At 36.2% G+C, this 13,862-nt stretch overlaps 2 protein-coding genes across 3 annotated transcripts in view; one reads left to right on the top strand and one right to left on the bottom strand.

Annotated features, from left to right (window-relative positions):
- Nucleotides 1–1,412: 1,412 nt before the first annotated feature.
- The window catches only part of LOC106055631 (acetylcholine-binding protein), a 33,920-nt gene continuing 21,470 nt past the window's right edge, over nucleotides 1,413–13,862 (bottom strand). The window contains exons 1-3 of one of the 2 annotated variants that reach the window (XM_013211973.2): nucleotides 5,925–6,083; nucleotides 3,031–3,269; nucleotides 1,413–1,900 (exon numbers count right to left, since the gene is read on the bottom strand). In XM_013211973.2, coding sequence (XP_013067427.2) covers nucleotides 1,511–1,900; nucleotides 3,031–3,269; nucleotides 5,925–5,970 — 675 coding nt within the window. In that variant the 5' untranslated portion in view covers nucleotides 5,971–6,083 and the 3' untranslated portion in view covers nucleotides 1,413–1,510. Of the gene's footprint in view, nucleotides 1,901–3,030; nucleotides 3,270–5,924; nucleotides 6,084–13,862 lie in introns of those variants that run through there. The other variant, XM_013211972.2, reaches the window with a different exon arrangement.
- LOC106055632 (uncharacterized) overlaps nucleotides 12,445–13,862 on the top strand; it is a 57,281-nt gene continuing 55,863 nt past the window's right edge. The window contains exon 1 of the mRNA XM_056012373.1: nucleotides 12,445–12,803. The gene's annotated coding sequence lies outside the window, so the exon portion shown is untranslated. The remainder of the gene's footprint in view (nucleotides 12,804–13,862) is intronic.

Below are 13,862 nucleotides of genomic sequence, written 5' to 3'. Positions count from 1 at the left end.
TGTATTTCTGGGCCGTCCCCTCTTTCTCTTTCCTTGGGGGTTCCAGGTTAGGGCTTGCCTTGTTATGTTGGATGCAGGCTGGCGAAGGGTGTGAACTATCCATCTCCAGCGTCTCTGAAGGATATCTACTTCAGTGGGCTGCTGCTTTGTTCTTTGCCATAGTTTCTCATTCAAGATCTTGTCTGGCCAGCGGATCATAAGAATTTTCATCAGGCAGGTATTGATGAATAGCTGGATTTTTTTCATGATGGCGATGGTGGTTCTCCAGGTCTCCGCGATCTGGAAGCAGATGGGCAAGACGTGGTGACAGTTGGAGAGATTCGCCCAGAACCGAGATGCCTGGAGGAAGCTGGTTGATAACCTATGCCCAGAAGGGACTACAGGCATATATGAGATGAGATGGTGACCATTAGATAGTTTGTAGCACACAGTGCTACACCTTGTCAGACCAAACTGTATTTATGTATTTTGCAAAGATTTCTTAATTTTAAGAAATTTTAATTTTATAACTCATGCCACCGAAGCGACCTTGAACAGTATTGTTGCTTAAAGAAATTCTTTTAATAATAACAGATGTAGGTTTGTGCAAAACGGCTGGTAGAATCAATGATTGACCTTTGCTGTTTTCCGTATTTTGCTATAAGAAAAGAAATCTTGTAAGACTCTCACAAACCATCATCTTTTCTATATGATGTCGAACTATGATTTTGCGGGTCTATTTTGAACTTTGAGTGTTCGAAAGTTTTTAAAATCTTTATTTTTGTCAGGGTAGCATTGTCTCAGATGATCTTCCAGCGAACCTGGTTCATATCGTCATAAAAAAGTCACTTAGGCTTGTTCGACAAGGAAGGAATGAATCCCTATTTTAAATAATTAATGATGTACTGTCTACATTTCTTTTTTTTTTCTTTCTTCTAAATATTAGTTACATGTAGACAAAATTAAGCTATTTAAATAAGTATTGAAATTGATTACAACAATTTTTCATTTGAATAGCATGATAAATATTTAAAGGATTAAGAAAGGTACAAATCATATATTAGTGTATGCAATAATTACATTAGTGGAATGTGAACATTAAATGTGCTTAAATGAAATCTATTATCGTTGACCCCTGTGGGCATCTCACGGACCCCCAATTTAGATTTTATCTTTCATAGACCCATTGGAGGTCTTCGTAGACCCCTGGGGGTCTATATAGACCACTTTGGGAATCACTGAATTATTAGAATGAAAAGAAACGGCTATTATATTTAAATGAGCAGTCCATAGGAATTGCAATCAGTGCTAGTCTATAGACATAGATTCTATCCAATGGGAGCTGAGATCTAGATGTAATATACAAGTATGTTTAGTCCTAAGATTTTATTGTGAAGTTCTTTAAATAAAAGTGACAAGTCGTGACTCTTAGATCATGGTTTCATTTAAAGGGTTAACTTTATTTTGATACGTTTTACAACGAATTCGATTCTGATATTTGTGATATTTTATTTATTTTATCTTTTTTTTTTTATGGTTTTCTAAACGTAAAGTAAAGCGTTGCATCGTCATACGTCTCTGGGCAGCAGGGGTACTGTTTCCTGTTGACCTGTTGGGTAGCATTCAGCAGCTGAAATCTTGTATCCGAAGCGTAGTCTCCCAGATCTACCTTCGCGTTAACCTCCAAGGTCAGCTCTTGAGTACTGTGCGTCCAGGATCCGGACTTAAGGCTGCAAGTGACGCCCGTTTCAAGCTTCAGGTCGGCCAGGGGACACGAGAGGCGAACTTTAAGCTGGGGTACGTAAGTTACTGTACCATCTTGGCTGACTCTTGCTAGTTTATCTGAAAATATTTCCGGGGCGCCAACTGAGTCAAAAAGGAATATGTCTGGTGTCCAGATTTCTGCAATTGGCACAGTCAACTGATGAAAAAAAAAAGAAAAATATAATTAAGTATACTGTATTGTTTAGAAATATATATTTTACAAGTAATTAACTTTCATTTATTTATATTTATAATATGAAGAAATGATTAAAAAAACATGAACAAAGCTTTTATAATGACATTAAAAAAGATTATAGCAGAGATAAGACAAAGGCTAAAATTGTATCTAGTATTGAACAAAGATTATATATTGTACTTGAAAACTATTATATTTTGTATTTAAAGCAGATTCGCTTGCAAACTCTTCATGAGTTCAAGTAGAGGGGCAATGCACAGGGATTTCGAAAACGGCTCTAATGGTCATCCTATTTATTTATGTATATCTAAAAAAAATACCTAAAAAATAACTACCTAATTAGCCACAGTAAAAACTGTAGTTTGACCGTTAGATTAAGTAAAGTCCCCCTTTCAAACCTTGTGATCTTTGGGGCAGATGATGTAAAGTTCATCTGTTTCTGTGGCCCAAGGTTAACGAGGGTGTCGTGTGGCAAGCACAACGACCAACCACCTTTACTTTTCCCCAACTATTGTCAGGTACCCGTTACAGCTGGTTGGACTCAGAGGCGCCCTTAAGATTTCCAAAGTAAAATCAAAATCTTCACCAAGATTCGAACCCGGTTCGGCAGCCAAGCGTTTTACTACTTGGCCACCACGACTAGGTTGTAATGTTTCAAAATGTAAACATCTTAGAATGAAATTTGGCTTTCGTCTGATTATTTTAAAACGCGGGAATTTCATCCCTCAACTCCAATGTTTCTCACTTTGAATGTTTCTTTGTATTCAACATCGGGTTGAATTAATACAAGACCCGTATGAACCTTTTGCGCACAAATTGTATAGAAATCATTAGATGAACTGGCAATAGAAGTGCTTGATGTTGCAAAGCTTAACGGAAAGTCTCCTTGCAATAGTGGAAGCAACACAAGAAATAAAGAAATTGAGAAATGGATTTTAACTTGAAAGGGGGGATAGATTTAAAAAAAACTACAACATTTTAAGTTATTATTCTATGTGAAAAGACAAACCCTTCGTTCAGACATATAAAGATACTTATCACAACATGCATCGAACAGTTCTCAAATAGTAAAACTAGTCTATGTGATTAACCTCTTTGAAAGAAGTGAATTCATTAAACCAGTTGAGACATCTGTCCTTCCAGACCAAGGTCGTCCACAAACCAATGTCAACCTCATCGTTTTCCACGTCTGCTCGGAAAATTCTCTGCAGGGAATACTCGAATGACACTTTGACTGGCTGGTCATCTTCAATGGGGATGTTTAAAGGGCTACACCTGCTGAGGACATCTTGAAGAATCTCACTTCTGCTTCTTCTGGAGCCGTAGGATCCTGTTCAAAGAGATACAATTTAATATATATATTAATACTAGACATATGTTACCCGCGACCCGCGGGTCTTTATTTGCTCATTACTGTCGATAAAGTCACAATTAAACGAAATATTAATGTAATAAGTAAAGCAAATGTGTCAATGTAAAAATAGTGTGAATGAAGCTATCAAATAACAAGGTTACAAAAGACAGTTTGTGTGGAAACACAAACTCAAAATCGGCCCCCGAAGAGGTCCACCCAGGCAGGCTTCAATATTTTCAGAAAGAACATCCAAATGAAATTATATCAAAGACAAATGAGAGATAAGAATGGAGAAAGAAGGTTAACAGATCTTGTGTAGTGCCCCAACGGTCCCGCAGATCAAAGGATAGGTGTAAGTGAATGTAAAGTTAGATGTGAACCTGGCCTAACTAGTTCCCCTTTTAGACCTTGTGGTCTATAGGACAGATAATGTAAAGTTCAACTGTTTACGGTTAGCGAGGGTGTCATGTAGCCAGCACAACGACCAACCGCCTATACTTTTCCCCAAATAATGTCAGGTGAGTGGACTCAGAGGCGCCCAAAGATTCCAAAGTTGAAAATCCCAGTCTTCACCAGGATTCGAACCCGGGACCCCCGGTTCGGAAGCCAAGCGCTTTACCGCTCAGCCACCGCGCCTCCCCTGGCCTAACTGATGTCTTATAATTGATCTAATTGTTTTGAAAAGGCTCAATCTCTTATTCAAATCCTCATAAAAAAAAAAAAAAAAAAAATTTCCACAATAAAAAAAATGTTCAGAAAAATGAAGTTTATAAGATCACTATTCATTTTAAATTATGTCTAAATTATAATGCATACTAATTAGCTTTTTCTCTTTAAAAAACTGTTTGCATAACTGATTTTAAAAATTAGATTTTTCGCTTTCAGAAAAAAAAAAAGTAGCCGTTGCATCAGAACTTTGAATGGTCTAAAATATTGTGATGTCGGATTTTCAATATCTTTTCTAGTTTACGAGATCTAAACGGGACGGACGGACAGACGGTCAGACGGACAGACGGACAGACATTTCGCACAAAACTAATAGCGTCTTTTCCCCTTTCGGGGGCCGCTAAAAATAGCTAATAGACTTAAATCCATTTTCCAAATTAAAACATTTGCTTGTAGGCCTACATATATTTGATTAAAATTTGAGATGAATAGACTTAATTTTGTATGTAGATCTTGAGGTAGACATAGATCTAAATCTACACTAATCTAGAGTTAAAAATTGGCTTTTATAGAGTTCATTCTCCCATGCGTGACCTTTTTTCATGAATGAATATAGGCCTATCTCAACAAGGCTACGCAACTTTAGCGAACAGCGAACGAATGTATTAAAAATGCTTTAGAAAAACAAATTTGAATGTTAAATTGATTAAAATATCAAATGAATGGACAATAATTAGTATGTTTATGTGTTAAAGCACAAAACTATCTTTGCGAAAAGAAGTTTTATCATCTTAGAGTTCAATAAGAGTTTTAGACCTAGACCTAGGAATAGACTCAGTAGAGAGATGTGTTAATGTGTAACCAATTGGTAATGTCTAATGAAAGAATGTTCGCCAGGAAATCTGTAGTCACAGATATCAGGAACTAATTTATATAAAAAATGCTTTTGAAACACAAAATTGAAGGTTAATTTTATTACATAATGAAATCAATGGATCTTCTTTTGTATTTTCATGTGTCAAAGTAAAAAACTATGTGCGCAAAGTGTATTTCTTAAAATTAGATCTAGGTCTAAATCCTTTCTATCTTTTCTCATGTCAACATTGTTAACCATGGCCTAGATCCATAAAATACTATAGCTGTAATAGAGTCGGACAACTTTATTTTTTTTGAGGGTCTTAAGTTTGTTTTAGGGCTACAATACATACACTACGGTCTAAGTTAGTACCCAAGGAACATTCCTGCCTAGTTTTATCAAGATTGGTCAAGCGGTTTTGATGTCTATAAGTAACATACATACATACACCTCACATTCTACTTTATAATATAGATATTCAGGAAGATGCAAGTTCCTCAGATCGTGGCGGAGACCGTAATGCATGTTTAATGCCCCTCCCACAACCGGAGGGCCCCAAAAATAGACAAAAAGGTGTCTAATTGTATCTCTATTAAAGAACGAAACTCTTTAAACAAATCGGGTAAACCCGTTTTCACAGCATAATATGTATTGGATATGAATATTTTCGTGGCAAAATAAAAAAAAATGTGAAGTGAACATTGTCCAAGTTTGACATAGATCTAAATTCAATCCAGTAGATTAACAATACCCAAACTAAGGTCGTAGGGCGCAGGTCGTAACATATTCAGCTGGTAAATAAATATATATGTGAAGTTAAAATTTGCATAATTATTCAAAGTCAATACCAATACATGACATAAAATAATAATAATAGTAATAAAATAAGCAATTAGTTAATGATATTTAATTAATTTTTTGTTTTCTATAAAAAAAAAGGGAGCTTATTCCTGCAGTATTCTTTCCAATATGCATGCGTCGTTTTTTTTTTTTAAATATTTTAAAACAAATATTTCGATTGTTTTGTTACTAGTTGAAGACATTCTTTCTATAAATTATTTCAAAATTATTTCATTGAAAAAACAAACAAATGATGTTATAGAAATTACCTTGTGTCAGAAAACAAAGAATCAGAACCACTAGAAACGAATCCATTATGTGTTTATTTCCTGACTCGGTCCAATTGGAAGAATAGCAAAGAGTGTCAGCTGATGTTATAGACTTTAACAAAATGCTGAGATGGCAATTCTTTGTTTCAAGATTAAATCCAAATGTAGGTAGCCTTCTGTTTACATAAGGCCAAGAATAACTATTGTCTCATAATAACATTTCAGGGTGGGTGAGTGGTTTTTTTTAATGTTTTTCTTGTTGTTTTTTAAAAACAGGAATTCTTGTTTTGTGCCTTTTTTTTTGGTATGAAACATTTAATATTGCTGTTACTATTAGTAAGATAATAATCAACAAACACCCCGCCTCTCCCCCAGACACATGTTGTACAAAAAACATTCTTAAAACACCGTTGAGGTCACGATTTGAACATTTTGCGATAAAAGAAAAAAACAAACTGACTGTAGAATTCTTTTCTTATTTTGGCAATGAAATCATTGAATAAAATTGAACTTTTTGATGTCAACTTTACATGTCATGTTTGAGTGAAATTATGGGATGGATAAACAATGCACATACATTTTGTTGACTTTCGTTTGAATGCTTTGTTATGTGTAATGCACTGTCACGAGAAACACTTTCTCAAGGATAATACAGGTTATTATCATTAGTATTGAAGAATGTAATTTATGTTCAATTGCTTTTCCAAAGGCTTTTTTTTTTTTATTAGAAGGAATACCTTGTATTTATTGTAATAATCGATTACTCGAGATAATTTTAAAAAATATCCACAAAACTAACGGGGATATTAATTTCTTTTTTTAAGTTATTCAAATGTCGAAATATACGATAAAAATGTGTTTAGAGTTAAGACATAAAATTAGATCGATCAGGCCCTTGTCGATAGATATTAAAAACAAATGATTTTAATTTAATGCTAATAACTTTTTTTTTTTTTGGGGGGGGAGGGGGGAGATGGGATTCCAGTAGCGTATCAAAGTAGGCCTACTATAGACAGACACAAAGTAGGCCTACTATAGACAGACACAAAGTAGGCCTACTATAGACAGACACAAAGTAGGCCTACTATAGACAGACGCAAAGTAGGCCTACTATAGACAGACACAAAGTAGGCCTACTATAGACAGACACAAAGTAGGCCTACTATAGACAGACACAAAGTAGGCCTACTATAGACAGACGCAAAGTAGGCCTACTATAGACAGACGCAAAGTAGGCCTACTATAGACAGACGCAAAGTAGGCCTACTATAGACAGACGCAAAGTAGGCCTACTATAGACAGACGCAAAGTAGGCCTACTATAGACAGACGCAAAGTAGGCCTACTATAGACAGACGTAAAGTAGGCCTACTATAGACAGACACAAAGTAGGCCTACTATAGACAGACGCAAAGTAGGCCTACTATAGACAGACGCAAAGTAGGCCTCTATAGACAGACACAAAGTAGGCCTACTATAGACAGACGCAAAGTAGGCCTACTATAGACAGACACAAAGTAGGCCTACTATAGACAGACGCAAAGTAGGCCTACTATAGACAGACGCAAAGTAGGCCTACTATAGACAGACGCAAAGTAGGCCTACTATAGACAGACGCAAAGTAGGCCTACTATAGACAGACGCAAAGTAGGCCTACTATAGACAGACACAAAGTAGGCCTACTATAGACAGACGCAAAGTAGGCCTACTATAGACAGACACAAAGTAGGCCTACTATAGACAGACGCAAAGTAGGCCTACTATAGACAGACACAAAGTAGGCCTACTATAGACAGACGCAAAGTAGGCCTACTATAGACAGACGCAAAGTAGGCCTACTATAGACAGACGCAAAGTAGAGCCGTCAGATTTATAAGAAACAAATATTCACATTTGATTGGAATACCATAATTAGTAAAAATCGCTAAATTTAGAGACAAGTAAGAACAGAAGACTAAAAAGTAGAGTAGCAATCATATATAAAAGACAGAGTTAGCAAATACAGAAACAAAACCTTTTAAAATAGTCACAATACAAGAAGATAAAGTCACATTTCTTATTCCATATGCTAGGACAAATACATACAAATGCTCTTTCTTTCCCCTAGTGCCATTAGAGCATGGAATGGGTTATTTGAATCAACCAGAAAAAACAAAGACTTAGCAGAGTTGAAGTCACTGCAAATCTAAGACTAGATTGACCCAATGAAACGCTTAGGACGTAATTAACTTCTCTTGTGAAGTAACGTCTGTACTTTATATGTTACGATAAGGTAACACCTTGGGCCCGGTTTAAATAATGTGATGTTGCCCCCAACCAAACCCCCCAAAAATTTAAAAGTTAAATGCGACAAAACAAATCGAGTCACTCTGTATTTATCAGTACATTTAGAAAATGGCGATTGAATATTTCTACAACCTTTTTTTTTATAGGCCTCATAGTGTCGTGACAATCAATGCTGGCATGCCTTCTTAAAAATAATAACACTTCAGTTGGTCCCAAATTAGTCATGGGCTGCGGCGCATTGTACCCTTCGCGCAAGGGTTGCTACGCCACTGAAAATAAGGTATATGTATTCATATATGTTATTGTGTCATGAGCGAGTGGAGAAAACCAGCTGTAGTCATTAAAACATATCTTCACAGATAACATCCCTAGATAGCTGTACACACACGTTTGTACTCGCTGGTAGTCCCAGAACAGAATGTGAGTAAACAATGATAAGAACTTTCACATTTCATTGACCTTCAAGTGAGTGACCTCAAAGTCAGCCGTTGTTTAAGCTTTCAGATCTTAGAAAAAAACAACAACGTATAGTACGAATTTGTTCCAGCAACTTTACCACGATTGAAGTAGAACAGTCCAACGCTAGTCCTATACATTAGTCATACAACCACACTGATCATATAACGCTAGTTATTGAGTAAGCGTGACTAATATTTTTTAGACTTACCTAGTATAGCTTATCTTGCATAAAATACAAGTACAGTCCAACGTAATGGTATTACTTTAGATATCTTGTGGAATGCTAGTAAAGTTAATGTTGTATTTTTTTTCTTCAAGGGAAGCTATTTTTTTATTAGATATTATATGCTTTATCAACAATTTCGTTTACTGTGGGTTATGCCCCTTGTAGTCAAGAGCCACACTCGTCAACACGAGAAAACTTCATTATTCCGAAACCAATCGTCATTGAAGACATACATACTTTTTCATCGTTGCTCTCATTTTTAGCGGCCCCCGAAAGGGGAAAAGACGCTATTAGTTTTGTGTGGCCTGTCCGTCCGTCTGTCTGTCCTTTGGTCTGCTGGGGCACCACACGAGATCTGTTAACATTTTTTCTCTCTTATTTTCTCTTATTTGTCTTTGATAGACTTTCATTCTGAAACCTGTCTTTTTACCTGCCTGAGTGGACCACTTCGGGGGCCGATTTTCAGTTTGTGTTTCAACACAAACTGTCTTTGTTACCTTGTTTGTTAAAAACTTATTTAATCCGCAAGCTGGTAAATGTCTGCCTCACATCCAAATTTTTTTTTTATCAAACTCATCAAGTATGATTACACCAAGAACAAAAGCAGACGCTCCTTACCGTACCCAGAGTTGGACTCCTTGCAATTTATCACTTTGTTATCTTAATAATGACACAATTGGGGTACTGATAATTGTAGTTACAGATTAACTGTCTCAATCATCTCTTATTAATGCCAATTAAGGTCAATTTTCATTGTTACAGTTTCTACCTATGTTCATAAAATGCAAACATGTAGTTAATTTTTTAAAAAAGTGCTTTTGAAATACACTAAGAAACTGTTGTTCTTTTTAATTTCTGTACTTCAGTAACATTTTTTTTTAAAAGTACATTCATATATATTATATATTCTTGCTTGCGTTTACAAACGTAAAACTGCTAGATTATTTCCCTTTACTAATAATAAAGTGTATACTGTAAAATAGCTATAAATAACTTATAAAGAAAGCGGTTTTAAACTCACATATTTCTGTGTACGATGTTGAACGATGGCATTATGTGGACAATACAATACTCAATCACCATCCCTCTTTTTGTTTTTGTTTAAATTATGATTGTTTGGTAACTTTTAAAACTCACTGGAACTCAGAGACTTTCTCCAGTTGTTCATTTCCACATCTAAGTCGTAATGAGATGTGAACCCGAGACAATCGATTCTGAGGGCAAGCGACTTACCACGTGGCCGTTCTTCAAAAACAGAACAAGAAAATTATATCAGGCTGAAAGAGTGATATTGTCACAAGCCAACTGCCAAGATCTGATCTACAGATAAAAACGTCCAATCAATACATCAAGGCATGGTGCCCTATCAAGGCAGTAGTGCCCTATCTATGTCGGCCATGTAGACCTTCGTTTACGACGCTTATCACGTGACGCATTTTCGCAAATAGTCGTAGACTCCAGTGGAACCGAGCCGCTGAGGTTTCATTAAGTTTTGTGTAGATAAGTTTCGAGGTGTGGGACAGCGCTGGTCGGATATGGCCCGAGGGTTGTAGTTTGAGCATCACCGTGTAATATTGGGTCGTGATAAGGCCCGAAGATTATAGTTTGAGCATCACAGAGTAACACTGGATCTTGTAAATCAAAAAAAAAAAGAATACGAATTTTTGTTTTATGAAATAAACATTTAGAAATATAAAGAGGGAAAAATAAATGTACTTGACCTCGTTTGACAAACCATTGTAAATCCAAGCATGACAAATCCAGGGAGCTAGTTCATTCGATCGTGTCTGATGTTTGTCTGTATTATAATGTAAAAGTAAAATTCCCCTTTGCGATCTGTAGGGCAGATGATGTTAAGGTCATCTGTTTCTTTGGCCAACGGTGAACGAGCAGCGTGTCATGTGCCCAGCATAACGACCAACCGCCTTTACTTTCCCCAACTAAAGTAAGGTACCCATTAGAGTTGGGTGGACTCAGGGGCGCCTTAAAAATCCCAAAATTCAAAATCCCAGTCTTCAACGAGATTTGAACCCAGGACCCCATGCTAAGCCAAGCGCTTAATCACTTCGCCAGCCCGCCCCCCCCCCCCCACGTCTGTCCATCTGTCTGTCTTGTACAAATTTTGTACACGTTATTTCTCCCATACCCAACCTCGGATCAAGTTGAAATTTTGGCACAATTATTTCTTGTCAATGATAAAACGAGAATATAAAAAAAAATAGTTTATTAATTATTGTTAATAATTATTGTGTTTGGTATCAAACAAGGGAAAGAAATTGTACTTGACAAAAGTGACGGTAAAAGTTGAATTGGTCCCCTTTATACTGTGGGTAGGTCGTCCCCCCAAAAATGTGAAATTAACAATAGATAAAAAAAAAAAACAACGATTTTTCGTAAGCACTTGCTGGCTTAGTGGCTAATGTGTCGTCTTGAGGAGGTCACGAGGTCAAATTCAAGGGGTACATTTTACAAAGGTTACATCAACTCACTGTGTCTGTCTGATAACAATGTTTCACACGTTATGTCTCCAATGCCATTCTCGGATCAATTTGAAATATCGCACAGTTATTCATTGGCAAAGACAAGACATCAATCAATGAAACATTTACCAATTTGTCAATTAATTACTGGTAATTAACTATTTTATTTGATAACAACATGGAAAATCTATCCTTCAGTATTCACAGACACAGGTAAATATCTATGGTTTGGTCCACTTCGATCACTGAACATATTATTTCGCCCACTCCCTTTCTCGGATCAAGTTGAAACTTTAAACAATTTTTATTGAACCTAACAAAGCTAGAATCAATTAAAAAATGAACCGATTAATCAATGGTAAGTCATTATTTTGTTCGTTAAAGAATAAGGGAAATAACTTCTACATTATTAAGAGATATACTTGTAAGTGCGAAGTCATTTCCCTTAGATACATTTTAAAAAAATGTTTTATATTTTGCTTGTTTCTATTTTGCTTGTTTATATTTTGCTTCTTAATATTCTGCTTGTTTTTATTTTGCTTGTTTATATTTTGGCTTGTTTATATTTTGCTTGTTTATATTTTACTTGTTTATATTTTGCTTGTTTATATAATGTCTTGTTTATATTTTGCTTGTTTATATTTTGGCTTGTTTATATTTTGCTTGTTAATATTTTGCGGGTTTATATTTTGCTTGTTTATATTTTGCTTGTTTATATTTTGCTTGTTTATATTTTAAGTGTTTATATTTTGGCTTGTTTCAACTTTGGAATTGAAAGATAAAGAAAAAGATATGGGGAAAAAATAGTTTTTCGGCTTCCTTCAAGTGTTTGTGGACTATTTGTGAGGAACTACAATCCAACCACAGAGATTGCCATCTTGAGTCCGTAAGGATTAAGCCTAGTTTCTTTTGTTACATATAATGTATGCGACAAGAAACATGTGACAAGAGTTCGATCTTTTTGTTTGTCATTTTTTTGGCGGTGGCGCTTTCGGAGACACCACCTTACGACGCCCTGCCCTCTCTGTCATTGTGCCGATACGTGATCTCTGATTCTATCGCTCTACCAGCGATCACGTCGCGTGAACGGGTGTCCCTCCTCACACACACAGACTAACTGCTAATGCACCCAGGAGCCATTCCCCGACACTCCACTGTGCCTTAACCGTTATGTGGACAAGTTAATTGACAAGGTTGATTGGCTTTGGTTACAGGTTGTAGTGCGAGGACTAGGATTCAAGCTGTTTGTTTCGTTTCTTTTTACGTTGTCTATGTCTAGATATACATGCAGATTCTAGTTTTTTATTCGGTTCGTTTCATTTTGATGGTGACAAACGACGAATGGGAAAGAAACGGGACAACTTGATCTGAAACAAAGTGACGGACACGAGGATTGGTTGATGTTTGGATTAGTGTAGATTAGCATTTGGTGAGTACATAATAGAACGACTATCTATCTATCTATCTATCTATCTATCTATCTATCTATCTATCTATCTATCTATCTATCTATCTATCTATCTATCTATCTATCTATCTATCTATCTGCCTGTCTGTCTGTCTATCTATCTATCTATCTATCTATCTATCTATCTATCTATCTATCTATCTATCTATCTATCTATCTATCTATTTATCTATCTATCTATCTATCTATCTATCTATCTATCTATCTATCTATCTATCTATCTATCTATCTATCTATCTATCTATCTGTCTGTCTGTCTATCTATCTATCTATCTATCTATCTATCTATCTATCTATCTATCTATCTGCCTGTCTGTCTATCTATCTATCTATCTATCTATCTATCTATCTATCTATCTGTCTGTCTGTCTGTCTATCTGTCTGTCATCGTCTGTCTGGTCTGTTTATAAATATATCAACATGGATGTAACCGGGGGGGGGGAGGTTCGTGGATCAAACCAAACAGCCCTCCACCCACACATACAAAGAAGTGGTAGTGGAATTTCGTATTATTATTTTCTTTTATTTTTGTATTTGAGGGGGAGAATTGACTGTAAAACCATCACCAGCGTCTCTGTGGGATGCTTGCGTTTGTGTGGCCGGGGGGGGGGGGGGTAGGTTTACATCTCATCTTCAGTAAAAAAAAATTAAATCGAAAATTAGAAATACATTCAAACGAATCGCATGAGCGCAGTCCCTCCAGAGGATTTTGAGTCTAAAGGCCCTCATCCAGAGGGATTTGAATTTTAGGTCCCTCCAATGGGTTTAGAGTTTATATGTGTGTGTGGGCAGGTACGTGCATGTGTGTGTGTGTGCACGCGTGTTTGTGTGTGGTAATGAAAAAAAATCACACACACAACACATCCAAGCCCCCCCCCTCCCCAGGAAAAAATAATGGCCACGCCCATGAATATATATATATATGGTGGAAGGGTAATTTTGTCGTCCTCGTAAAGTTGTGCTTTAATTTACCCTATACATTATTAGGATGGTTGGCAGAAGGTATTTTACAGGTAACGA

Source organism: Biomphalaria glabrata, chromosome 15 (assembly GCF_947242115.1).
Source record: "Biomphalaria glabrata chromosome 15, xgBioGlab47.1, whole genome shotgun sequence".
NCBI lineage: Eukaryota > Metazoa > Mollusca > Gastropoda > Planorbidae > Biomphalaria > Biomphalaria glabrata.
Note: the sequence above shows the minus strand (reverse complement) of the source record. Positions and strands in the feature narration are given on the sequence as shown.